Here is a 27,316-nt window from a genome sequence, read left to right on the forward strand (position 1 = left end):
CCTGCTACCCAAAGAATGAAAGGTAAAGACTTTTTATCCAGATCAGACTCTGGACCAGCAAAAGGAGGCAAACCAGGACAGGCTCAGTCGGGGGACAAGAGATTGCAGCTGAACTCTCCACAAATACTGAAAAAGCTGCTTTCCTGAGGGTCCACAGGGCGCAAAGTTAATTTGGCTCCTGGCTGCAGCCCAGAGTGAATAGGATGGGAGTGGACAATGAGTTGACACAACCAAAGGGGAGCAAGGCCATCTGGCAGTGGGAAGGCCTCTGGCTTGTGTGGCATGCAGAGCACAGACATGAGGGCAGCCCTTAGCTTTGTCATGAAAGTCCCAGAGAGGCGGCCCATGACCTGGGCAGGACAACCGAGAAGATGGAGGTGTCCCCAGGCTACAACAGTAGGACATGGCTCCTGATGGCCAGGCCCCAGGATTTCTGCAAATGATTGCCTGTCTCATCCTGGTATTCCTGTGTCCTAGAGTAACATAGTCAATAGTGAGGAGGACAGCAGTGGATAGAGAGAATGAGAGAAATTTTGCATCTCAAAAAGGCCACCAATCCCTTTTTTTCCATGAGTTCCTTTTCTTTGTTAGAAAATTTGTATGAATTTAAAGGGTACAAGTGCAGTTTTGTTGCATGGATGTATTGCATAGTAGTGAAATCTGGGATTTTATTGTAACCATCACCCAAACAGCCTATATTGTACCCTTCATGTAATTTCTCATCCCTTACCCCCATCCCACCCTCCCACCTTTCCAAGTCTCTAATGTCTATTATTCCACACTCGATGTCCAGGTGTACACATTATTTAGCTCCCACTTAAAAGTGAGAACATGTGGTATTTGATTTTCTGTTTCTGAATTATTTCACTTAAGAGAGTGACCTCCAGTTCCATCCATGATACTGCAAAAGACATTATTTTATTTTTGTTAATGGCTGAATAATATTCCTTTGCATAAATATACATATATATCACATTTTCTTTATCCAATCAACAGATTGATTTCATATCTTTGCTATTGTGAATAGAGCTGCTATAAACATATAACTGCAGTTATTTTTTTGATATAATTTTCTTTGAATAGATACCCAGTAGTGAGATTGCTGGGTAGTTCTATGTTTAGTTTTTTGGGAAATCTATATACTGTTTTCCATAGAAGATGTAGTAATTTACATTCCCACCAGCATTGTAGAAGCATTCCCTTTTCTCTGCATCCTCACTAACATCTGTTATTTTTTGTCATTTTAATAATAGCCATTCTGACTGGTGTAAGTGATATCTCACTGTCGGTCTAATTTGCATTTCTCTGATGACTAGTGATGTTGTGCATTTTTTTCATATGCTTGTTGGCCATTTGTATGTCTTTGTTTGAAAAATGTCTACTCATGTCCTTTGCCCACTTTTTAATGGAGGGACAGATAGCCAGAATTTGTAAGACACTCAAACAACTCAACAACAGCAACAATAGCAGAAATGCCTTTTCTCTTATGTTATCTGCCCTTTGATTTTTTAACTTCCTTTATAGAGTCTTCAATCCCACTTCACAGACAGCACGGCATGGTATGTTGGCAAGAACAAGGGTTTGGAGACAGGTGGACCAAGTCTTTCTTTAGCATCCTTGGCCAGCTATCTAAGCCCTCTGAGCTGAATGCCCTCACCTAGAAGACAGGAATAGCATGCCCACCTCACACACTTGTCACAGGAAAAGACAGTGTGGAAAGTGCCTGGTGCATTGAAGAAACGCAAACAATAACACGTTATTCTCATGGTCATGACAATCATTACCAGCATTACCTTACAGCTTAAAGTTTGGATCCTGATAACAACGCGAGTGCCTTGGAATAAATAGCACGTGAAATTGTCCTCAACCATCAGCCTAGTAAATTAGAAAAACTGTTAGACTAGGCTGGGTCACAGTCTTGGCCCAATTATTCATTTCATATCAATTTATAAAAATGGAAGAGGGGCACAGATGGTCCTTCAAGTCTTCTCCAGATCTGGTATTCTCAAAGTCTATGCTATAGACTAGTGATTCTCAAAGTGTGTTTTCTGGCCAAGCAGCATCAGCTCACTGAAGAACTTATAAGAAATGTAAATTATCAGGTCCCATCCCAAGATCCACTAAATAAGAGACTCTTGGAACGAGGTCCAAAATGCTATGTTTTAATAACCTTTACAGGTGATCCTGATGCATGCTAAAGTCAAGATGTAATGACTTAGACCTCTGGGTCAAATAATTTCTGATCTTCTCTTGAACACAGGTTTATAAGGGGAGATAGTATTAAAGCTCTAGGGTGTTGAATTGGAGTACTGAATGGAAGAAGGGAAACCATAGAGTTGAGAGACCAAGGCTACTAAAAACAAATTTTAAAGGAAAGTCACACTGAATATCTTCCTGAAAAGAACTCTACTACTTTATGCTTTACCAGCTATTCTCTTCCCTTACCATCAATTCTGTTCCCTGAATTTCTTAGAAAGTTCAGGATAAACTTCCATAGTCCAAATTGTGTACATTTTCCACCCAGGGAAATTGAGGCTCAAAAAGAACCAAGGCCACAGAATTTGCTATTGGCAGAGCTTCAGTTCCTCCTCAGATCTCCTTGACTGCAAATTGCCTTCCTCTCTGTCACATCAAAAGTTTAATATCAGTAGCCCCAAACAGCCACATTGAGCCCCCTGACCATCCTGTCCTCATGCTGGTTTTTTCCCCTCTTCTGCTGCCAGATTCTTGTCAAGCTTTTGTTAATGACATCTGCCTCCAGCATCTGACCCTGTGGAGACATTATGGCTGCATTCCCTTTTGGGGCCTCCAGCACTTTGGGGAGGAATAGTTTTGTTTATTGAGCCAAAAATTGTCCTAGTAAAATAAGGTTTCTTATATTTTCAAGAAAAAAGAAGCTGGTTTGGTATAAAGGAAAAAGAAAAGTCCTAAGTTGGACAAATCAATGCCTCTTTTCTCAAAATCTGAAATTGTACACTATCAGCAAAACTAGGGACTATAAACAACCTTGTCAGTAGGGCAAAGGGACACATTGATTTTCAATGATTTGTCAAAATTTTAAATTGTCCAAAGACCATGATAAACAATAATCTAATCTGAGTTATTCCATGGGAAAAATTAAGAATGACCTAAAAGAAAGAGCAAATTGGTGTGCCTGGATACAAAATAGATTACAAAGGGAAAAGAATACAGAATGAAGAATGCCATCCCAGGAAATTGAAACAACTTAAGAATACATGAATTCAGGTTACACAGATGACAAGCATACATGTGGTCAAATAGCCCATAAAGCACAGGAAGAGGACTGTGCAGATACTCCCTGTGTGCCATGTAAACACATATGCACACACACACACACACACACAAGAATGTAAGCTTGACCATGCATGTCCTGTTTGCTCCCCTAGCATGATGTCTGGCATAGAGTGGGTGCTAAGTAAATATGTGTAAAGTGATTGAATAAAAGATGAAAGGATGGCAAGTAGAATCTGGGAAGCCAGGAACCTTGGTCTTGGCTTGACTGAGCTGCTGAATGGGGCACATCCTGTTTGCCCCTCCAGGTCTGCCCTCCACCCTTTTCCACCCTGAAGTCTCTTCCAGAGGCTTCACGGACAGCATCAATGGGCACCCTTGGCCTCAGTTTCTAAAATTCAAGAATAAATAAAATACTAACAAAACAACAATCATGACAATAAGCACCATTTGTTCAAGCAAATGTTCTTAAATTCAGAAGCCATAAGGATCACCTGGAGGGCATTTTAAAACACAGACTGCTAACCTCCCTGTTGCCCAGCTTCTAATTCTTAGATCTGGAGGAGAGTCCAAGAAGGTACATTTCTAACAAGTTCCCACATGATGCTGGCGGTGTTGGAACAAGGCCCACCCTTTGAGAACTACACTGTTAAAATATACTTTTTAAGGTTTTTTTGTTGTTTTGAGATGGAGTCTTGCTCTGCCGCCCAGGCTCACTGCAACCTCCACCTCCCAGGAACAAGTGGTTCTCGTGCCTCAGCCTCCCGAGTAGCTGGGACTACAGACATGTGCCACCACACCGGGCTAATTTTGGTATTTTTTTTAATTATTTTATTTGAAGGTGTGGGATACATGTGCAAGATGTGCAGGTTTGTTACATAGGTAAACGTGTGCCATGGTGGTTTGCCACACCTATCAACCCATTACCTAGGTATTAAGCCTCACATGCATTAACTATTTATTCTGATGCCATCCCTCCATCCCCCAACAGGCCCCAGTGTGTGTTGTTCCCTTCCCTGTGTCCATGTGTTCTCATTGTTCAGCTCCCACTTATGAGTGAGAACATGCAGTGTTTGGTTTTCTGTTCCTGTGTTAGTTTGCTGAGGATAATGGCTTCCAGCTTCCTCCGTGTCCCTGAAAAGGACATAATCTTGTTCCTTTTTATGGCTGTAGAGTATTCCATGGTGTATTAATTTTTGCATTTTTAGTAGAGATGGGGTTTCACCATGTTGTCCAGGCCGGTCTTGAACTCCTGACCTCAAGTGATCCTCCCGCCTCAGCCTCCCAAAGTGCTGAGATTACAGGTGTGAGCCACCATGGCTGGCTCTTTCACATCGCTTCTAATCTTTACAATAACTCTGATAAGACCTGGTATTATTATTCTTATTATTCAGGAGCCCATTAATTTTCCCAAGATCTCACAGCTGGTAAAAGATGGATACGAGAGCCAAATCCAGTTCTTTCAGACCCAAATCACATTCTCCATTCACTATGCTATGTTGCCTTTAACTGAGTGTTTGACTTTACTGAAACAAAGTTTGAGACCCATGAAACTGTACCCCGAGGCCAAGGTGGCTTTGCTGTCTGAAGCAGCTTCCTCTTAAAGTCTCTTTAGCCATAAAGGGTTGCTGGGAACTGGCAACACGAACTGTGCTGTGAGGACAGAGAAGCAAAATTGCATGCTATCCCAATTAATATTAACGAACATCCCTTCATGTGCTGGGAGACTGTCCCCAGGGGCTTACGTGGAAGAGCCTCATCCTCTAACTCCATTTGTGGCTAAGTATTCCTTTATAGCCTTTGCTAAAATGTCAGAGCTCACACAACAGCCTTGGAGCACTTTGAGGAGCTATAAAAGAGGTCACATTCTGACCAAAAAGATACAAATAGACTCTCACTCCTCACAGCTGAACAAGCTGTGGGCTCTACCTGTTGGAATTTACAGCTTTGTAAAGTCAAAAGAACCATAAAAGTTTACTGGTAGAGGGCTGGGCGAGGTGGCTCACATCTGTAATCCCAGCACTTTGGGAGGCTGAGGTGGGCGGATCACCTGAGGTCAGGAGTTCAAGATCAGCCTGACCAACATGGAGAAACCCCGTCTCTACTAAAAACACAAAATTAGCCAGGCGTGGTGGTGCATGCCTATAATCCCAGCTACTTGGGAGGCTGAGGCAGGAGAATTGCTTGAACCCAGGAGGCAGAGGTTGCGGTGAGCCAAGATTGCACATTGCATGGTAGCCTGGGCAACAAGAGTGAAACTCCATCTGAAAAAAAAAAAAAAAAAGTTTACCAGTAGAGGGGCTTTATAGGGGTAGTGGGGGAATTCCTGCACAGCCCTGATGGGGCACCTCTCTCTCTCTCTCTCTCTCACACACACACACACACACACACACACACACACACAGAGAGAGACTACAATTTCAAAATATAGGACCCAGAGCAAATCTTAATATCCTCATGTTGTAGAGTGAGGAGACCTATCAGCTGTTTATTGGAACACCCCATCCCGGTGGAAACCACTACTTCTACCCAAATATGTTTTATCTTATTGATGATGACAAGATAATGATGACAATGATAATAACAGTAGTAATAACAAAAAGACACAAAAATGGTAGAAAGAGACAGCTAATTTTCAGGAAAATAATTTAGTTTTTTGAGTTTTGCATTCCTTATTTGCAAAATGGAAACACGCCACAAAAGGTCCTCAATGGTGAAGATAAAGTGCATAAGCACAATGCCACACATATTAATTTCTTTGTGAATGTTATTTTCTTCATTTTCTCTTCCTTCTTGCTCCTGAATAAACATTATGCCAATAAAGTGGAAATAAAAATAAGCTAAACAAAAATTGCCAACAATCTGGCTGACATAATAAATCAAAATTATTTTCATCAGAAATTTCTTCTTGATTTTAATGTAATCAAATAACAAAACAATTCAGTTCAAAATGTAAAAACTTAAGTCATAAAACCCAAAGCAATAATATTCAATGGAACAAACAGAATGGAATCAGCCCACATTTACAGCCAGCACTAAGGTGAAGCGTATCAGACCTGGGTACAAAGCAAATTACAGGGCAGAGGAAATCTGAAAAAAAAAAAAAAAATCAGATTTAAGAGAAGTCAACATCCTCCCACTTCCTCTAATAAGAAGTTTGAAAATAATCAAGGTTAGCATGGTGGCATGGATATTGGTTTGATTCCAGAGCTTACTCTATCAAATTATAAAAATCGTAAAAGAAAGTAATTGAAGAATTCATAATGAGATTTGCTTGGCAATGCTCAAAACCCAAAGCAGAATAATTTAATAAGGGAGGCACAGTGGGGGCTTTCCTTGATATTTGGACTGTATTATCCCAAACCAATCATCACCAAACAGAATTAAACAGCAAGGAGTTATAAAGGGGCCAACTCAGTCAATTGTGTGGCAACTGGCTCTACTAAGACTGACTCTGCCACCCAGGCCCAGGGCAGAGGACCCCCCGCCCTCCCCTGCCCCCTCCTTGCCCTTACTGCAAGTGGACCCCAGCAATTTTGCTGCTCACTCATGTTTAAGAAAGATGCATATGAATGCTATTTCTATCCACTCTCATTTCTTACTCATTGAACATTTACTTTGATTTTTGAAAGGTTAAGAGACATTGAGTAAGTGCTTTATCCATGCCTACCTCTGCCCTCAGCCAGCCCTGAGGACAAATAAATAAGAGGCAGGCCTCACTCTAGAGAAGCCCCAAGTCTAGCAGGGCTGTGACAGAGCAGGGCACTGAGGGTTGGATGGCATCTGGTGAGGCTGCACTCTGGGATGCACTGTGTGGTAAGGGGAAAGGGAAAGCCCAGGGAAGGCTCAGGAGACGTTAATGCTTCTGTTATGGCCTGACGGATAACCAGGAACCAGCCTGGCAGGCAGAGAAAGAGACTGGTGCTCCAAGCAGTGTGGGGGAGCTGAAGTTTCATTCTGATCACGAGTTCCTTCCATTTCTGCAGACTGTCACGGGGTAACGACAAGGGCGCTGGAGTGAGAAGAGTTCAATACTGACTCAAGCTTGATTGTCAGCAAGTCCCTTGCCCTCTTGGAACTTCAGTTTCCTCATTAATGAACTGGTTGTGCTGAAGCACAGTTGGCTTGATGCATAGGAGAAACTTAACCTCACACCTGATCCATGCCAGGTTTCTCTCATGGTAGCTGTTGTGATTAAATTAATCTCCTGATTGTCCAAACATTGACATAAGGCCCCAGTGGAGGAAAGGAAGACCCAGGGTAAAATAAGAAAGGATACAAAAATCTTTTACTTTTGAAATAATATACTGTCCCAAGTCGGTTTTTGTCTTCTCTTCTAACTCAGTTTTAGGAGGAAAAGTGTCATGTCCACTTTTACATATTAACTGAGTTCAGCACTAGTAAATGAGTTGATGAACAAATGAATGAATAAATGGATAAAAGACAAAATACTTCACAGAGTAAATCACTGCAGAAATCTATATTTAAGGAAGAAACTTACATGTCCATCACTTCTGATTATTGAACAACCACAGACCGCTAAACATTCATGATCTTATTCAATTTCCCCAATTAGCCACAGTTTATAATGGCAACGCTCAGGAAAAAAAGATTGAAAAGAAAATGATTGCTGTTCCACTGTAGTCCCCAGAATTATAAAGCAAAATAAAGCAAAAATGCATGCATACACAAATACCTATGTACAAATATAAACAGAAAAGGGAACAAAAAATCACAATGAAAGATATGAGAAAGTAGAAAAATACTAATTTATTTTTTAAATCTTAAGATAAATCACAAGGAGTTGATGAAAAAAAATCCACTGACAAATAAATATTCTTTTGATCCCAAAACTAATAATGTAATTCATTCAAAGCACTGCTTTTGGTGATATTCAGTAATACTTCATCAAGGGCTTTAAATGTTTATATCCTTTTTGGCACCATAATTCTACTTTTGAGAATTAGACCTACAGAAATAAATGTAGTAACTGAAAAACATTAGGCATAAAGATGTTCATTACAATGTTATTTATAACTGTAAATAACTGGAAATGACCCAAATGGCAATCAAGAAGGGAATGTTTAAATAAAATTTTTATATCAATTTACATCTATTTGATAAAATACTAGTCACTAATTTTTATAAAGTTTTACCACATTGTCAGAAAAATCTTTTTTATAAAGTTTTACCACATTGTCAGAAAAATGCAGGATGAAATATTTTTATAGCATTATAATTATATAAAACGTTTGTAGAAATTCTAAAAAGACTAGACAGAAATATACAAGAGGATTCCTGGAACTGCATTTAGGTGGTGAAAAAAGAAATATTTTAAACTTTTCTTAATGGGAACTTATTACATGTAAATCATAAATGTATAACCTAAAGATTTCCTCTCAAAACTGCTTATTATTTTAAAAGTTGATATGGACTGGGGGAGATTTGAGTGGATCTGCCGTTGGGTGGACTGCAGAGTCAAAGCATGTGAAAAAGGTTTAGGCACATTTTAATTGGTCAAGGCCTATAGAACTCAGGAGGCTGAAGCCCAAGACCATGGGAGGCATATTGAAGACAGCAACTGTGAAGCAGTGAAAAGATCACTGCCCTCATTCTCCTACAAGGAAGCTACACATTTAGTAGAAATAAACTACTGCTAAAGCTACACATTTAGTAGAAATAAATGTGGGTTTTGTTCACATGGAGTTCAACTGCTTTTTCCTGCCTCTCTAATTTCATTTATCTTCCTGTACCTTTTATTTCTTGCTTGCCATTTTGCTCTCACATTCTCACACTTTTATCTTCAAATCAGAAAAGGAGTTGAGGCTTATAGATTATAAAATATGTGTTCCTAACATGACTATCTTGGAAAGCTTCTTCTAACTTCACTAAGCAGAATGTATCCCCGCTCTGGGCATCCATATTCTTTCCCACATTAAATCAACTGCAGCCATTTGCTGTCCTCTAGAACTTAATTCCTTGACAAAAAGGTTAAGTCTGGGACTTCATATTTTGAACTAGGTGATAATGAATACACAACATATAAAAATTCACAGGGTGGGGTTAAAACAGTGTTTAGAGGGAAGTTTATAGCTCTAATACTTATATTAGGAAAGAAAACAAGTGTAAAATTAATGATATAAGTTTTAACATTAAGAAGCTAGAAGAGGTAAGATAAAATTATAACCAAAGTAAAATAGAAGAAAATATTTTATGCACAAAAAAGTTGAAATCAATAAAATATAAAAACAACAGTGAAAATCAGTGAAGACAAAAGTTGGTATTTTTGAACAGAAAAACCATGCTTATAGATTGGAAGATTCAGTATTATAAAAATAAAAGTTTTCCCTGAAATGATCCTTATATTAAATGTAATAACGATCAAAATCTCAACGGGCATTTTTGAAGAAATTGACAAAATGATTCTAAAATTCAAGTGGAAATGTAAAGAATCTGAAATTGCCCAATCTTGTAAAAGAAGAACGAAGTTGAAGGACTTACGATACCTGACTTCAGGAATTATTTGAAAACTTCAATAATCAAGATTTTTTTATTGGCATAAGAATAGTTATATGGATCAATGGAACAGAATAGAGAGTCCAGAAATAGACCAACACATACATGGCCAGTTGACTGTCAATCAAGGCATGTAGTCAATTGATTAAATACAAATTATTTTAATAATGGTGATAGGTCAATAGAATAAAATGAATAGGAAAGTTACAGACTAAGAATTATATTTATAGTACTTATATTTGATCAAGGACTTCTATCCAGAATATATAAATTAATGAATATAAATCAGCAATGAGAAGATGGAAAACTCAATAAATATTAACAAAAGACTTAAGCACACATTTTATGAAAGAAGATACATGGATGGCCAATAAGCACATGAAAAAATGCTCAGCATCACTAGTCCCCAAAGAGAAGCAAATTAAAATAATAATCAGATTTCTGTTCATACCCACTAAATTGGCTGCAACCAAAAATACTGGCAACACTAATGCAGGATAGGACATTCAGCAACTGAGACTTACAAGTATATAAGGAGTATATTACCAGAGGTGATGCAAAGTAGCATAACCACATAGGAGGTAGTTAGACAGTTTCATAATGACCCAGGAATTTCACCCTTTCAAATTTAGCAAAGAAAAATGGAGACATATTTCAACAAAGTACTTGTATAATATTGTTCATATTGTCATATTTATGGTAGCCCTGAATTGGCAACAACTACAATGTATGTAAATTGGAGAATAAATAAACAAATCAAGGTTTATTCATACAATAGAATATCATTCCCACACACACAAAAAAAGAAGTACTGATATGCACAACTCCATGAGTAAATCTCATATACATTTTGTTGGGTGAAAGAAGGAAACACAAATACATATATTCTGTATGATTCCATTTATATTAACTACAAGAGCAGGTAAATTTAATGTGTGGTGCTAGAAATCTGCAAGCGGTTGTCTCTGCAGATGAGGAGAAGTGTCTAAAAAGTGACAAAAGAAAAGTTTTGCAGGTGATGGAAATAGGTATCTTGTTTTTGGTGATTATTACAGAATTGCATAAATTGTCTAAACTCATGAAATAGACACTATATGTGTATTTCAATTACACTTCATAAAAGACTAAAGGCTGTTGCCTTTTTAAAAAATCTTTTTCACGGTGGCTCACGCCTGTAATCCCAGCACTTTGGGAGGCCGAGGCAGGCAGATCACCTGAGGTCGGGAGTTTGAGACCAGCCTGGCCAACATGGAGAAACTCCATCTCTACTAAAAATACAAAATTAGCTGGGCATGGTGGCACATGCCTGTAATCCCCGCTACTTGGGAGGCTGAGGCAGGAGAATCGCTTGAACCTGGGAGGCGGAGGTTGTGGTGAGCTGAGATCACCATTGCGCTCCAGCCTGGGCAACAAGAGCAAAACTCCATTTCAGAAATAAATAAATAAGTAAAATCTTTTTCTAACATATAGTAGATGCTAAGATAGTTTGCTGATGCCTGCTGAACATATACCTTGTGCTACAATTGACACTGGATGCTTTAGACCCTATACATTGGTATACTTGCAACTAATCTGGACAGACCTTCCGCAAGTATCACAGATGGTACAGAAAGGTGAACACTTGTTCAAAGCCACAGACTAGATGGAGCATAACATTTAAACACACATTTTCTAACTCCTAAAAGGAAGATGCTACTCAAACTACATTTCTTGAATGGATGAGTAAGTTCATAAATGAATGAATAAAGAGAAGATAGCATCCAAGTTGCAAAATAGATATAGGGTCTTTTGAGCAGGTACAAAAGATATAGAGATGAATGATTATCCAATGTGAGTGGCTGAGAGGGAAGGAGGCTTACAAAATCCCCAATCCATACTCACGTGGAAGCAGAGAAAGAACAGAATTTCTTGGATCATGGCTACAAGGGCTCTTGCTGTTATAGAGAGCAGTATTTTTGCTTTGCACTACACAGGGCTATCTAGTCTACATCCCCTTCCATATCTTGGTCAAACTCTCTTGATCTTTGAATCTAGCATCCCAAAAGTGCACAGAAGTGCCCACCCATATAAGCCTCGCCCTACTTCTCAGTAGGAATTTCCAGCATGCCATGGAACCAGGAGCTGCCACATATGAGGCCAACTTCCTCACCTTGCCCTTTCCAAATGGAGGGTTATCTGGGTGCCAAAGTTCCTCATCCTACTGTGGAAGACCGCCATCCTTCTAGGGATCAGCTTCTCTGACACAGGTGTAGTCCCTGACACTAAGCAGAGATTGTGTGCAATGAGAGCAACCCTGTTACAGAGCAGAAAGGAAGAGAAAGGGAATAAATGTTGGTGCTAAGAGGTGATGCCCACATGCAATCTAGTGCAAGAGCAAGCATTAGACCAGGAGTGGAAATAAGATTTGTGGGCCCATTTTCTTCCTGCATTTGCATTCACACTTTATGACTTCAGCTATATTTACTGAGAGAAAAACACCACCTTTTGTTACCACCAAATGCTGGCCTAAAAAGATACTTCCCTCTGAAAGATACTATCTCCAGCCACAGGGTCTGAAACAAGCTACTCATCTATTTATTCAAAGGACTGAATAAGCTGTGAAGATTGACATTTAAACTATTAACGCTATATTCTATTTGACAGTGTTATTAAATATTAGGTCTGATTTATGGAAAGGCTTAATCAACTGGTGATCCAGGTCAGCCCTGGCACTGGGCAGAAATTGGGTTATGCTGGATGTTGCTTGATGAAGTTGATCAAGCTAAAGAAAAAAAATCCCATCAGCAATATTAAAGTCTGACTTCATGTGATGAAGTTATTATCATATAAATTTGAACCATTTGCCAGGCCAATTCTGCATCTCCAAGTTTCTGTAATGGATATTTTAATAGTTTGAAAATCAAAAGATAAAGTCACAGACTTCAATAACCTTTGCTATGACACATGGAAGGAGCAGTATGGCTGCTAAACATGGAAGTCAGGCATATATCTTGCCACTTTGGTGTCAGAGAGGGAAGGAAATAGAGGCACAAGCAAAATGTACACAAGGGGGTGGAAACACATTGAGGTGTAGAAAAGACGAGATTACCACCCCATGGGAAGAGGCACGAGTGGAATGAGGTTTTGGTGACCATGCCACTAATTACTCACATCTGTGTGAACCTTAGCCAAGTCACTTAGTTTCTCTGAGGCTCAGGTCCAGTTTCTACATCTTGGAGATAATAATCAAGTAGTCGGTTTCAGATGAAAGTATGAATGCATGTAAATGATCTGGCCCAGTGCCTGGGATGTAGAGATTGCTCAATAGATTTCAGAGGGAGACCAGGCCAGACCAGCAGTAAAGCTGGGTGTCAGCACAGTGAGGGAGAAGTTTCTAGGCCACCAGAGACAGACCTAGAGGACAAAAAGGGGCAGAGCCCGGATGCTATTCAACGGTGCAGAGCTGGATGATGCACTACTAGAGGCACCTATGAGCTGTTAAATGGTGCAGAGCTGCAGCAGGAGCTTCTTAGCAGAGATGCCTGTGCACTATTTTATTATATAGAGTTAGAGGATATGCTCCCTACTAATGGTGCCTGTGTGCTATGAGATGATGCACAGCTACAGGCAATGTCCCTGGGTTGCCCCTGTCTAGACCAGGAGTCCTCAAACTTTTTCTGTAAAGGGCCAGATAATAGATATTTTAGGCTTTGTGGGCCACATATCTTTATCACAACTACTCAACTCTGCTGAAATAGCAGGAAAGCAGCCATAAACAGCATGTAAATAAATGAGTTGGGCTGTTTTCCAATAAACCTTTATAAAAACAAGCTGTAGGTCAGATTTGACCAGGAGTCAGAGTTTGCCAATCCTTGGTCTAGTCTTTCCTTAGGCCTGATAAGTGCATGTGGCTGAGAGAAACGGAAGCAGCCTCTCTCCTCTCTCTTTGTGACACATCTTTCAGGACCAGGAAAATCTTCTCCCTTACAGAAGGTTATCAAGAGACAAGCCTGACAGGAACCCTGGAGCTATTTCTCTTGTCCCTTCCACCATGAAATCTAAAGGGGGTAACCTGCTAACTGATGACAGGAATCTTGTCTCCGATTTATCTGCCTCTGCTCAGTCAGACAGCAAACAGATGACTCATTCAGGAACAATCCTGTATTTATTGAGACTTACTGGGTGCCAGGCAGGTTTGTTGTGAAAATGGTGTGTTGTCGTCTCTTAATAAATAAAAATTCCCTCCCGTTCCAAATTCTTTCATATTTGCCTCATCAAAGCCTGACAAGGTCTCACTTGTCCTTATCTTAGTGGCCACTGGCATGGTAAATCCTTTATTTGCATCTTTTGCTACTGATTTTTTAACATTATTGTATTCATGAGTAAGACTCTATTTCCAGAGGGTTAGTGATTTCCTAAGTGCCACCAATGGACAAGGAGTAGCTAGAAAAATAAGGAAGTGTTTCTCTAATGACTCATCTCCAGGTTTATTACCCTCCAGAGGCTCAATGATGTGTATTGGCATGAAGGAGTGGATCTCAGAGGCGAGCCAACCATGACATAACCCTTCTCCAGTTCTGATACCGTGGACAAGTGATCACTCTAAACAATTCCCCACCTAAATTGGTTTCATGTCATTAAAAGCCTTAGGACTCCCAAGGAGAAAATAACAGCATACCATTCATACCAACCTCCTTGACTTTTGCAGCAATTAGACATTGCTCCACTACCAAACACTCCCTGAAAATGGAGCTGATCATCAAGGAGCAACTGAAAATCAGAAGTGTGATTATCTGTCAATTGCTAAAGAAGTTTCCAGGAGAAGCCCCTCGGTGGGCTTCTCCTCACCTTTGCCAGGCTGCCTACACTGCATGGCAGCAGACTTTGTTTGGGATTTGGAGAGGCTGTTCCTCCCTGAACACTAGGCCCATAATACCCTACTTGCTGGATTTGTTCTGTAGTTTCTGGATTCAAGTCGTCATCCTCACTTAGGGCACAGCCATCTCCAGACTGGTCTGCTCTCTGGGCTCAGGGATTCACAAGGTTACCGAAGCCATAGTCTGGGGGCAGGGAGCAGAGGGGCCGCTCCTTAGGAGTAGGGAAGAGGACAGATTTCAGACAAGCATTTAAGTCCAGTAGTCATCCAAACAGGCACACGAAGAAGGAGGATTTGAGAGTAAATCTGAGCTTTTCTTCCACTAAAAAAAATGCAGCACACTTCATTGTCTGACAATACTATAAACTCACTTTTATGACACTAGTTATAAAACCCTTAACATTTGTCTAGTGCTGGCAGTCAGTTTTTTTTTTCTTAGAGATCCAAATGCAAGAGAGAGATTTGTGATCCCAAAGCCAGCTTGGGGTTCGTAAAATGAAGGTATCATAAAACTAATCCATCCTATGTACTAACAAAGATTAAATTCTATACCATGAAGTGATAGGCATTGATAAGAAATCCTTTGTGTGCATCGTTTGCTACTGATTTTTTAACATTGTTGTATTCATGAGTAAGACTAAATATCACCAGACGGTGAGTGGTTTCCTAAGTGCCGCCAATGGACAAGGGGTAGCTAGAACAATGATGAGGTGTTTCTCTAATGACTCATCTCTAGGTTTATCACCAACCAGAGGGCTCAGTGGTGTGTGTTGGCCTTTCTGAGGCATAAGCAGGCACATGTCGCCTGCAAAGAGGGAAGGGGTGGGTACTTGTGAGGAGCCCGGCACTGCCTTGCTTGGTCTGGACTTACGCATTTGGAAGAGTAGGGAGGTGAGCAGAATGAGATTAATGACAACCTTTGCTTCAGGATACCCATACATTTCTCCAGGAATGGCTCACTTTTTGAATTAACTCATTAACTAATTTTCTAAAATCTCCTGCTAATCTAAACCTAACACCAACTCTGACTTACCAACAATGTCCTTCTCTCTTCTCTGCTGCTCTGGCTCTCCCACCTGTAGCAACCACTGTGGTGAATCTTGTATTTTATCATTGCTTTGGATGTGTATGTGTATATTTTATACATTTTTAAGAGGGTATAATATTCTGTGTTACCTTCTATTAGTTGACCCGTATGAAATTGCCTTAATGTTTTATTTTACTCAATATTATTCTGCTAAGATTCATCCATGTCATTGTAGACAACATCTTTCTTTATATTGTTAATGGTCATTTGGATGGTTTCCAGGGTTTTGGTTCTACAGGAAGTGCTACTATGGCCTTTCTTGTCTCCAAAAGTGCATGTGGACATTTATTTTGGGTGGATACATTGGAGTGTAATTGCTGGGCCATACAGTATGTAAGTGTCCCATTTTATAAGAGAATGCTAAGCTCTTCTCCAAAGTGATTGTACTGAGCACACCCCCATCAGCAATTAACCAACTGTTACTCCACGTCTTCTTCACCACCTCTCATTTTGTGCCAAACTAATTGGTGTAAAATGATATAATCTTTATGGTCTTGATTTGTATTTCACAGATCACTAATAATTTTGAACATCTCTTCATTTGATTACTGGCCATTTGTGTTGCCTCTTCTGTGGAAGGTCTGTGCAAGCCTCTTGCCATTTTTCTATTAAGTTGTTTGAGCTTTTCTTATCGATATATTCTTGACAGTAATCTTGCATTGGTTATATGTATTGTAAACATCCCCTCCCAGTGTGTGACTTACCTTTCTATTTTATTTAAAGTGGCTTGTAATGAATAGAACTTTAACAAAGTCAAAAGTAGCTATCTTTTTTTTTTTCTAAGCAGTGCTTTTTTTTTAGCATTATGCAATGAATCTTCTTAAGACCCTGTGTGGATGACAGTATTGGCTCTCTCTGAGAGTCAAAGAAAGCCAGGAAAGGGAACGCGAAGGCCATTTGGCCCAGGCCTCACATGCACAAAAGGCCTTAAATCAACATTGTGTTCATTATCTTCAAATGAGGTCACCTACAGCCACAAAGATTCACTGTCAGGGGTGAAAGAAGATCCTGCAGCTTAAGGCTAGAGCACCATCCTTTGCAGTGCAGTGAGAACTACGAGGTTTTAATAAATCTTGTAAGCATGAGAATAGCACAGTTACACTGCATTCTATTGTTATTGTCAAAGTATCACTTTGTTAAATCTAAACATTCAAAATTTATCATGATATGTATTTTCAGATCATTTAAGTCTCTAAGGAGACCACCAAATGGAAAGTTGCCCAGGTCTTTCTCAAATCCAAGAGTTCCCAAACAAGGAGAATGGTGTGCTCCATTTCACAATGTCGGTAACTTACGAAACTGGAATTCACACCTAAATATGTCAAGCTCCAGAGCCTAGACATCTTCTGCTGTTCAATGTGGCTAAATGGCAATGAAAAATCATCCTGAGCATGGGATCCTGTACAAGTCATCCTGTGCACGACCATCTTCCCAGTGGGCCTCACTCCACACGGCTCCACAGCTAGGTGCCCCAGCCTGTCATGGGATAGAGGCTGCACTCTGCCTGATGCCCATGTGTTTCCAAAGCAAAGGGGGACTCAGGCCTCTCTCCCTTGACCCCTCTGGGGCACATCAGGGAGGGGCTGGCAGATTGCTGAGGACCATGAAGGGCAGGGCGGTGGGCTTTACTGGCCCCAGAGCTTGCCCCAGGCTGTCCTGACATCCACTGCTCTCTGCAGGAAGGCCAAGAAGTCACTGGAGTGGCTGGGGGGGGCAGCACAGGGATGAGTGTGTGTGTGTGTGTGTGTGTGTGTGTGGCAAGGTGTTAGTGCGCCTGTGAGGGTATGCATGAGGAGACTCCACAGAGGTGGCAGGATGGGTCTGGGAGGGAAAGGATGGGAGGAGACACTGAGGCAGCCAGTCTGCTCAGAGAGGCAGCGGTCCTGGCCAGGGGGCTGTACATGTCTCTCGCCCCATTCTCTAATGACCTCAGGACAGTAGCCATTGCATGTGGGGTTCACTGGACAGGAGGACCCCACCACCAGCAGCAAAATCATAACACCTGCCTTCATCCCACCACATTCTTCTTCATTGACCTCCAAGGGCTCTACAGCTGCACGTGTTGGATAAATGCCAGTTCCCCAGCTTGGAACCCAAGGAGTCATGAGTCAGAGCCACCCGATCCTCAGCTGTATAAGAGGATAATGCTGAATTCGAGTCATTGTGGGAAATTGACTGAAACAAATGAGCAACATCTAACAATGCTGAAGAGCATCATGGCCTTTCTCCTCCCTTCTTCCCTCTGGCACTGGTATCTTCCCATCTGGCCTCCTAAGGCTTTGCCCGGTAAGGCTCTCTGCCCTTATCCCCATCTCTGAGGTACAACTCTTCTCACAGTATGGCCCCAGAGATGAGCCCAGGCCACCTGGCTGACCCTTTCCCCCTTTCCCCGTATGCAGACTTCCTCAACCAGACCCCCAAGCTAACCACAGTGGGCCCACCCTTTCCCCAGCACCCTCCCTTCACTCCTGCAACTCTCGCTTGGCACTCTGCTACTGCTTTTGCCAATTGTTCTCACCTCGGGTGGACAGGCCTCTCTGTGTCACCCTCCTATGAGCCCATGAGGAGGGTGGGCCAAAAGTCAGGCTTAATCTGCCTGCTCCTCCCCAGCCAGCACCACTCTGCAAAGTTGGAAGGTCCATAGGAAGCAGAGCAGCTGCTTCTGAAAGGGCATCCACCTAAAGAGCATGTGTGATGGATCGCCTTGCAGGTAACAGGGCTGCTCAGAGGCAGATGCCCCTGGAGGTGTCTCCCACCTGGGGGCTGACCACCCCGTGGCCCTGTTACAGTGCACGTGCCCAAGCGCCAGCTCCTGCCTACCTTCCTGATGCCTTCTGAAGGACTGGACACGCAGTTGTCAGCCCCTCCGTTCTTGCTGATGGTCCGCCAGAGTTCAGCAAACGTGCTGTCCTGCTCCAGGGGGTTGGTGCCCTTGGCTCGGAAGTACTCATATACAGCAGAATCCCGGACGGTGCCATAAGACATTTCCACTTGTTTGGACAGGTCCTGGAAAGTCCTGAAATGCAGAAAGGCAGCGAGGCATGAGTACATGCTGTGCATTGCACACTGCAAGGATACAAATGGGCTGCAAGGCCCTTCTGAACTCCAAGCCCGGCATGGCCCACTATCCACATTCTTCATTCCCCATCCCCCAAAGTTCAAGTCCTTCAGTCCAGAGTGGGACTTGCAGGGCCTCATTCAATTACAGGTGTGTTTTCTCAGTGTAGATTAATTCAATAAGATGACTGGGCACCTAAAACCAGGTTCTTTACTGAACTGGAGGGATAAAAGGATGAGTAAGACATGATTCCTGCCTTCAAGGAGTTTATAGTCCAGCTATAGAAGCAAACATATAGACAGAGAATCATAGTATCAAAGAGTCAGGGCAACATGGGAGGCTGTATGCTGCGGATCTCCAACTCAGACGCCTGCAGAGGCTGGGCAGGAAAGAGGCCTATGTTGGCAAGATGAACGATAATGATGGCTGGCCTGTGACACTCAGAGACAGCATGAGGAAGAAACGCACTCAGAGACCAACTGACTCAGGGTAAATTAAGAGGCATCCCCTCCAAAGCTTGCAGCTGTGCTGGGGTCTAGCCAAGTATTGACTTCGAATGCTCCCCTCCCCATGACCTCCTCAACCAATTTGGTCTTTGAAAAAATAAAAAAATTGGATTTTTATATCTCTCCTGATTTTAAAATGTTGATAATTATTTAAAAGATGATGAAAAAAAACAAAGCACTTCTGAGGGCCTTGGGTTTGCTCTCCTTAGGGGAGTGGCAGGTGGCTCCAGCCAGGTGCACATTTGAGGGGGGATTTCACAAGGAACGGCCATCAGCAGCCCAAGAGCAGACTTCTGAGCTAGGGGCAGAGGAGGAGACTCCTCTGGGGAAGGACAAATAGTCACAGCAGGAAGGACCAGTCGCTATGAAGATTTTACTTGCCTCAGAAGAGCGTACTTGGCTCAGCGTGTTGACAGAACGTCATGTACCAAACAGAATTGCAAAATAAAAAAAGCCCAGTGGGGAGCCAGCCTCTCTCTCCAGGTTCCAACTTGATCACTCTTTACTTATTTCTCTTCTAGAAATCTCAGTCTCTCCTCTTTAACAACCCACATCATCATCCCTCCCACTCTCTGAGTCACCATTTCCACAGGAAGAGCCAGTCTTCTCAACTGGATCTACACAACCCTCCATCTTCTGGTCTCATCTCTGGCTGTTCTCCCCACCTGCACACAGCACCATAGCCAACCTTGAAATGAGAAATCCCACACACTCCCCATCCATGGCACCAGGCCACAGTGCTCCCTCTGCCTGGAATCCCTTTATCTCCCTCCTCTAACAACACCTCTACAAGCCCATTGAAAATCCAACAGCCAACAGCTGCCTCTTTCCTTGGGGAGCCATCCGCACCCCAGCCTCCCTGTGCCCTCTCCACACCTTGTGGGCTTCTATGGCAGCATGAGCTCACCGGGACTTCAGAGGGCCATGTGCCAGAGCAGAGACAAGCAAGGGCTCTGGAGTCCAATTGCCTACCTTGCCTGTCTGTCCCCCACAACCAACACCGTGGTCCAGAAAAGTTAGTTAACTTATCTGTGCCTCAGTTTCCAAATATTTTAATAATGGAGATAGAAGCAGAGCCTGTAGCAGAGGATTGCTATGAGGATTAAATGGGATTTGTGTTCAGCTCTCAGAGCAGTTCCTGATGGTAACCAGTAGTGATTATTCTGGGTCCCCAGTAGACTATAAGAATTTGGAGGACTGGAGCTGAAGGAGCCCCATTTTTGCATCCACTGCCCTGGACCAACGCTGACAGCAGCCTCCCCGGCCAGCGCACAGAAGGCCCAGCTGTGGATGCCTCCCCTTGCTTCGGAGACACATGCCACAGCACTCCTTAGGTCCCTGCTATGTGGCCCAGAAACAGAGCTCAGTATTCGTTTCAATACATTACAGATGAAAGGAAACATAAAATAACAAATTCAATGAAGAAATCTTTCTAATTATTGTTCATTATTTATATCTAATTGAAGCAAGATGTTCCTTTGCCTGAAGGGCCCCAAGGGTTGCAACTCTGCCGTAATTTGCCTGTAATGAAAGGAGGGGGATCTTTTTTTTTTCCACATTTTTAAAATTTTTTCTCATGGTAATACAAACAAACACGAGGCTTTGATGAATGAGAAACATCAGGATAAATTACACAGTTGAGTCTAAATACTGAGCTGCTCTAAATTGCTGCAGTTTTCATGAGTGTGGAATGAATGGGTAACTGCCAGGGATCTCCAAACACTGTTTCATCCCCACATTTGAAATGGAGATTTTCTCTCTCCACTTGGTATTATTCATTAAGGTGCCCACGGCCAGAGGCTCAGGGAACGTCTCTGGTTAACAAGCAGGCAGCCCAAATGTTTATGGCTTCATGTTCATTTCTGTTTTAGTAGACCTCACTGTTCCCACCCCAAAATGCCAACCCCATCTTCTTTGAATCTTACTGCTCAGACCCACGGCCACAGCTTTCATCCATCCATCACCTCTAATAGCCACAAATTTGTGCAGAGGAATTTCTCCCATCTCAGACATGCACTCGATCTTTCAACAAAGGTTTCCAGGCTCACTAATGCCCAGCACAGGGGGCACTACCATCTTATTCCAGGGTGAATAAACTTATGGAAGGCTATCTGGGGCGTTGAACACAAGGGCCCAACTATTCATCCACCAAAGCCATCATCTCCCTGAGGAAGTCATCCTCTTGTCACAGCACCCAGTTTTGGAGGGGACACACAGGGAGGAATAAAGGAGAATGGGGACAGCCAGGCATCCAGACTGCCAAGCCAACACTGGTAGTCAGCGGAAGACAGATGTTGAAGTCAGATAGGACGCCCATTCAAGCAAGTGAGGGAGGCTTCACCAGGAGGAGGCTGTGTTATCAGCACACTCAATTTAGAACTTCTGAAGTCAGTCTCTTCAGCAACAACTGCTACAAAGTGTCCAGGTACCCCCACCACAGAGAGATGAAGGAGACGTGCCTATCACAGGTGTGGTCTCTATTAACCTCACATGCACGATGCAACTTGCTGATGTCATTCAACCAGTTATTTCACCAACAGTTCCTGAATGTCTACTAGGTAAGGCACAGTGCACACCAAGCAAGGAATACATGGCAGGCATCATCAAGGGGCGAGTGGTCAGAGAAGTAAAGCAACAGTGACCAAACAATATGAGATACATTAAAATACAGGTCTGTATGGGGGATCCCAGAAGCACAGAGAAGTAGCTAACCCATGGGTAGGAGCTAAAGAAATGCTTCCTAGAAGAGGGAACATTAAGCTGAGTCAGAAAGGGTGAGTAGAGGCAGCGAGATGGAGAACCAAGGGGTAGAATGTTCCTGGAAGAGAAGATATTACCTGAGAAGGCATTTGGGTAATGAAAACACATGGCTTATTCTGGACACATACCAGGGAGCAATTCACATCAGCCAAAAAGACGTAGGTGATGGAATTTGACAGTCCTGGGTGTGGATGCTGCTTTGAATGCCTTCACTGTTTGACATAGACCAGTAGCTCTCAAAGTGTGATCCTCAGAGCTGCAGTGTCAGTAGCACCTGGGGCCTTATGAGAAATGCAAATCCTTGGGCCCCACTCCAGACATACTGAGTCAGAAACTCTGAGGGTGGTGCTCAGCAGTCTATGTTTCCACAACCCTCCAGGTGATTCTGATGCATGCAAGCTCCAGAACCATGGACTGGGGCAGGTTCTATAGTCTCTGAGGCCTTAGATTTCATAACTCATACCCAACTCACAGGGTTGTTGAAGATTAATGATCACAGACATATACCTGGTACACAGTTAATGTTTAATAAATGCTAGCCCTTCTAGTAGACTGCTTATCAGTAGTTCAAATGGTTGGAGCACTGTGCTCATGTGAAGGAGTCATGGGTAACAGGCCAGAGTAGTCACACCCAGATGGAAGCAAGCATGGGCAAGCCGCATGTCTAAGCTTCCAGGCTCATGTGATTGGAGCCTATCTCCTCAACTGCCCATCTGTCTCCCCAGTGAGAAGCCTATGGCCCATCTTGTTTCCATCTTGCTGCCAAGGTACATGCAAATGCTCCCCCATCAGCCCCCAGTCTACTGCCTTGTAAACAACACACTTTAGGCACTCAGGATACCTAAAAGGATGACTTGCAGAAGTCTGAACCCAGGATGAGCATAGAGACACCAAAACTCCTCTGGCAGGCAATCTGGACTTTTGCTTTGTGGGTCGTCATAGTAACAGCCTAGCAGAGGCTACCCTGGGAAAGTAATGAACTCCTAGGCAAGGAACTGCTCAGGAAGAACGGCCTCAAAAGCATCAGCCCCAGGCTGCCCGCCAGAGTCTGCACTGGCTCATGAAATGTCATGGTGCAAGCATGTGTATCACTTGAGCCTCACTTCTGTTTGCTGCCTATCTTCTTACTTCAACTTTTGATAATATTTTGTGTTGGAATCCTCCCCTGACAAAGCCTACCCTCTCCTCCAATCTTACGTTTAAACCAATATCTTCTACTCAAGTGTGTCCTACCAAAAGTGGATTTGGGACCAATGCAAGCTGTTTCTCTGTATCTCCTGACCTGGATTACCGATTTTTGAAATTTCCACATGCTGAAAGCATAGCTGATACCTTTGAGCACATCAAATTGTCTTGCAAAAGGACTTTGTAAGCATCCCTTGCCCCTGAGAACACTGTCCTCTAATTAAACATGCACCTCTAGGGAAGATCCACCATGCATCCTTCAGCTGTGGCCGAGGATATTCTCCCCAGCTTGGTACCACCTCCTGTCCTCCCCACACCTTTCTCCATAAATCAATCTTACTATTTCCTAGATATATGTTCATTAACAAAGAGATAAATGTGTTTGCAGTATGAGAAAAATCAATAATACAGAATTTATAAATACATCTTTGCATGTTACAAAAATATTTACATTGGCAATGGAGATAAACACTTGCAACAAGAGCAGAATCAATATTCAGTATACGTAAAACGGATTTCAACAACGGTGGGGATGTCATAAGCATGGGCCTGATACATGTGGATCTGGAAGTCCTATTATTCTTCCTTAAGGAGAAGAGAATGTGGTGGAGTGGCTCAAAAGACGCGGGAGGGTGGGGATATCCATCCTGGTGACTTGAAACTTTCATAGCTACAGCCTACAGATGCCTTTACTATCATTCCAGCAGTCTTGATTTTCTATCTCATGTCTGGCTCTACAAGAGATGATGCTGCAATCATCAAAGCAATCTGGAGTGCCTGGCTAGGGCTCCACAACTGGCTTCCAGAGGGCACCATGACCCACCCTGCTGCACACTGATAAGGCTCTCCTGGGTTTCTTCCCCAGCGCCCCCCAGCCTCTCTAATCTGTCACCCATACAGGGGAAGGCTTCCTAGGTGTCTTCCTTCTTTCATTCACTCGTCATTCAAAAAACCCTATTTCCTGTGCATCTGTCTGCATTAGACAGTGCTCTATGTCTGGGAATAGGGCAAGAATGGCACAAAGTTCCTACTTTTGTGGATTTTACATAGTTGAGATGAGACAAAGAAACAAACATCAATGACAACAGCAACAATACAATAACTAGGTAATGCCAGGGTCAGCAAACTTTCTGGAAAGGGACAGATAGTGCCTATGTGGTCTCTGAGGGCCACACAAGACTCAGTCACATATTCTTTGCTTTTGTTTTTGTTTTGTTTTCCAACGCTTTAAAATGTTTTTAAAAAGGAAAAGCAGTCTTGACTTGCAGGCTGTGACAAAGCAGGCTGCAGGCCCTCTGAAGGCCTGTGGGGCATCGTCAGCTGACCCCTGCTGCTATGTAACAAGTGATGAAAAATGCTATGAAGATTAATAAAGCAGAGCAAGGGTGAGCCAAAATGATGGAGGCATTGATTACATAAAGTAGCCAGGGTAGATTTTGAGCCATTGGAGTTGACATCTAGGGCATGTGTTTCTCTAGTATGTCCTCGCACTGGACTAAGAGGAGCAGAGAGGAGTGAACTCGCAGAGGATGGGGCTGAGGCCTGCTGGGGCTGTCCTGCCAAGGAGCTGAGACAGGGTGGCCAAGGAGCCAGCTTATGAGCCTCTCCTACCTTGCAACATTTACCTGGGGGCCTTCCAGGAAGCCTGGGAAAGGGGATGCTGGGGTGTACACAGGAGCTGTGGTTAGAATACTGTCTCTGCCAAAACTCATATTGAAACTTAATACCCAATGTGGCAGTATTGAGAGGTGGGACCTTTAAAAGGTGATTGGATCATGAAGACTCTGTCTTGATGAATGGATTAACCCAATCATGGACTAATCAGTCATCATGGGAGGGGAGATGGTATTTTTATAAGGAGAAGAAGAGAGGCTTTAGCTGGGATGCGAGTAGGCTTGGGCCCCTGTCCGTGTGATGCGTTGCACCACCACATGACACCGAAGGGAGAAGGTGTACACCAGATGCAGCTGCTAGACCTTGGACTTCTCAGCCTCCAGAACTGTAAGAAATAAATGCCCTTTTTTAAAAAAATAAACCACCCAGTTTAAGGTATTCTGTTATAAGCAAGAAAAAAAAGACTAAGAAAACAGTTCTCCTTTGTATCCAAAGCCTAGTCGGTGTGATTCTGAGTAGTGAGCAGAGGGACTGCAGATCCAAACACTGTATGAGGACACTTAGTGACCCACAGGGTGAGGGTTGCAGGGCCCACAGCAGGAAAATGCATGCTTCCATAGGTCACAGAGCCCTTCTTCAAACCTATGCCTGAAAGCCAGCCTTGGAGGGCCAGCTGAGGTGTCCTCCCTCCTCACCTTCCTTCCCTCCATGGCGTTTTCTCTCCAAATCCCACTTCTTCAATTGCTATTGAAATTAAAAGACACCCAAAATAAACTGCTAAAAACTCAAAGCATTTGTATATATTTACATACTTGTAAAAAGTAACAATTAATAAATGTAAATAAATATAAAAACAAAAGTAAAAGGGATAAGCAGTGAATGCCTGCAAGACTTCCACTTCTTACAAACACATTTTTGTAAAATTTGCATTTTTATTATGTTATAAATAAAAAATGTGATCTGAACGATTTTAAATATCCTGCTGCTGCCCAAGCATCAGTTCTGGGCCTTGGGAACTGAGCTCTGTGCTCTCTTCTATTCTCTATGTCCACCCTTCCTCCTGGGTTAGCCTCCCATCAGCCAAGATCCATTGAGAGGCAGGAGGTCTCTCTACCAGCCCTATCAAACACCCTGTCCACCAGCCATGAGGAGGCTGTGATAGTTGTATCTTCAGTCCCTACAGCAAGACAAACATGTGAGACTAATTCAAAGTGGTCCGAGGCCATCCCAGGCACTCAGGGCCTATCAGTACTGAGGCTCCCACACCAAGGCAGGCTGGAGTTTCCTCACTTCCGCACCTTCTGCCTGGATTCAACCCAGGCCTGGTGCCCTGGTCCCAAAGCAGACTGTGAATTCCTAAACATAGGCATATGTTATATGTGTTTCTGATTTGCCAAACTCAGCCTAGATCCTGTATGTAAGTAGAGCTCAGTAATAGGAGCTGTGAAAATCATCCTGATGAGGTCAAATAACTGTGGGCCAGGTGCTAAGCCAAGTCAGGAGCTCAATGTCCACACTATTCACTGGGTTAGTTCTGGGGCTTCTATTTCCCCCAGCAAAGGAGGCTTAGTGTAGAGCCTTCAGTGCTTCAGTGCTGCCTCCTCCAGCTCTTCTTGGCTACCCTGCTTTTGGGGTGCCAGCCTGGAAGACCTCTTGCACACTCAGGCCTCCAAGTCTTCACTCAGGTTCATTACCCGCCTTCTCTGCTGTGCCCTGACTAAAACCTACCCACCCTGAAGGAATCAGCTCAGCTGTCATGTCGTATTGAAAGAGTGGATCCATGCCCACTGGATCCAAGTCCCTGTGTGTTCTGGGCTTGGTCCTATCCTAATGTTTTCCCTTTTAAGCTTCCTGTGCTGTCTGCCCACCTCAACCTTGAGCTCCCCCAGGGAATGGACTCTGTGTCCATCTCTGAATTTCTATCACCCCACATACAGTCTGACAGACATTAGGAGCTGAGTTCATGTTTTTTGGAAGAATGAACTCTGTTTTAAAACAATTTTGGTTTAGAACTGAATGGCTGAATATGGCTGGGAGAAGATCCAAGCTAAACACCAGCATGGTGATTCTAACTTTAGAATCATGACCACTAGCCTCCAGGAGACCCTTAAAGCTGCTTGAGATCTTCTAAATCTCCCTGTGCACTTCCTCCTCCCACGCTCTCAGATGACTCTCAGACAATGAGGCTGCTTCTTTTTTCCTAAGAAGGGAGAAGCCATCAGTGGAGAACTTTGCTTTTCTAGAGAACTCCCTTCTCAAAAACTAGTGAATAGTTGCCTTCCACCCTTTTAAAATGACAGCTTTGTTTTTACTCCTATGCATGTCTAACTCTGTTTGTCTCCTAGATCCCAGACATTCTTGCCTTCTCAAAGTACATTGCTCTTCCAGTTGTCACCTCTATCTTCCTCACCATGAAATTATTTCTCTCTGCAGATCATTTCCATTGGCTTGAAAATACATACATACATCTTCTCTCTCTCTCT

The 27,316-nt window shown here is 42.9% G+C and overlaps 1 protein-coding gene across 3 annotated transcripts in view; it reads right to left on the bottom strand.

Annotated features, from left to right (window-relative positions):
• The window catches only part of GRID1 (glutamate ionotropic receptor delta type subunit 1), a 779,753-nt gene that overhangs the window by 29,096 nt on the left and 723,341 nt on the right, over nt 1-27,316 (bottom strand). For all 3 annotated transcript variants that reach the window (XM_063781959.1, XM_016918777.4, XM_016918780.4), the window contains exon 13: nt 18,531-18,726. In XM_063781959.1, coding sequence (XP_063638029.1) covers nt 18,531-18,726 — 196 coding nt within the window. The remainder of the gene's footprint in view (nt 1-18,530; nt 18,727-27,316) is intronic.

The sequence above is a fragment of the Pan troglodytes genome, chromosome 8 (genome assembly GCF_028858775.2).
Source record: "Pan troglodytes isolate AG18354 chromosome 8, NHGRI_mPanTro3-v2.0_pri, whole genome shotgun sequence".
Lineage (NCBI taxonomy): Eukaryota > Metazoa > Chordata > Mammalia > Primates > Hominidae > Pan > Pan troglodytes.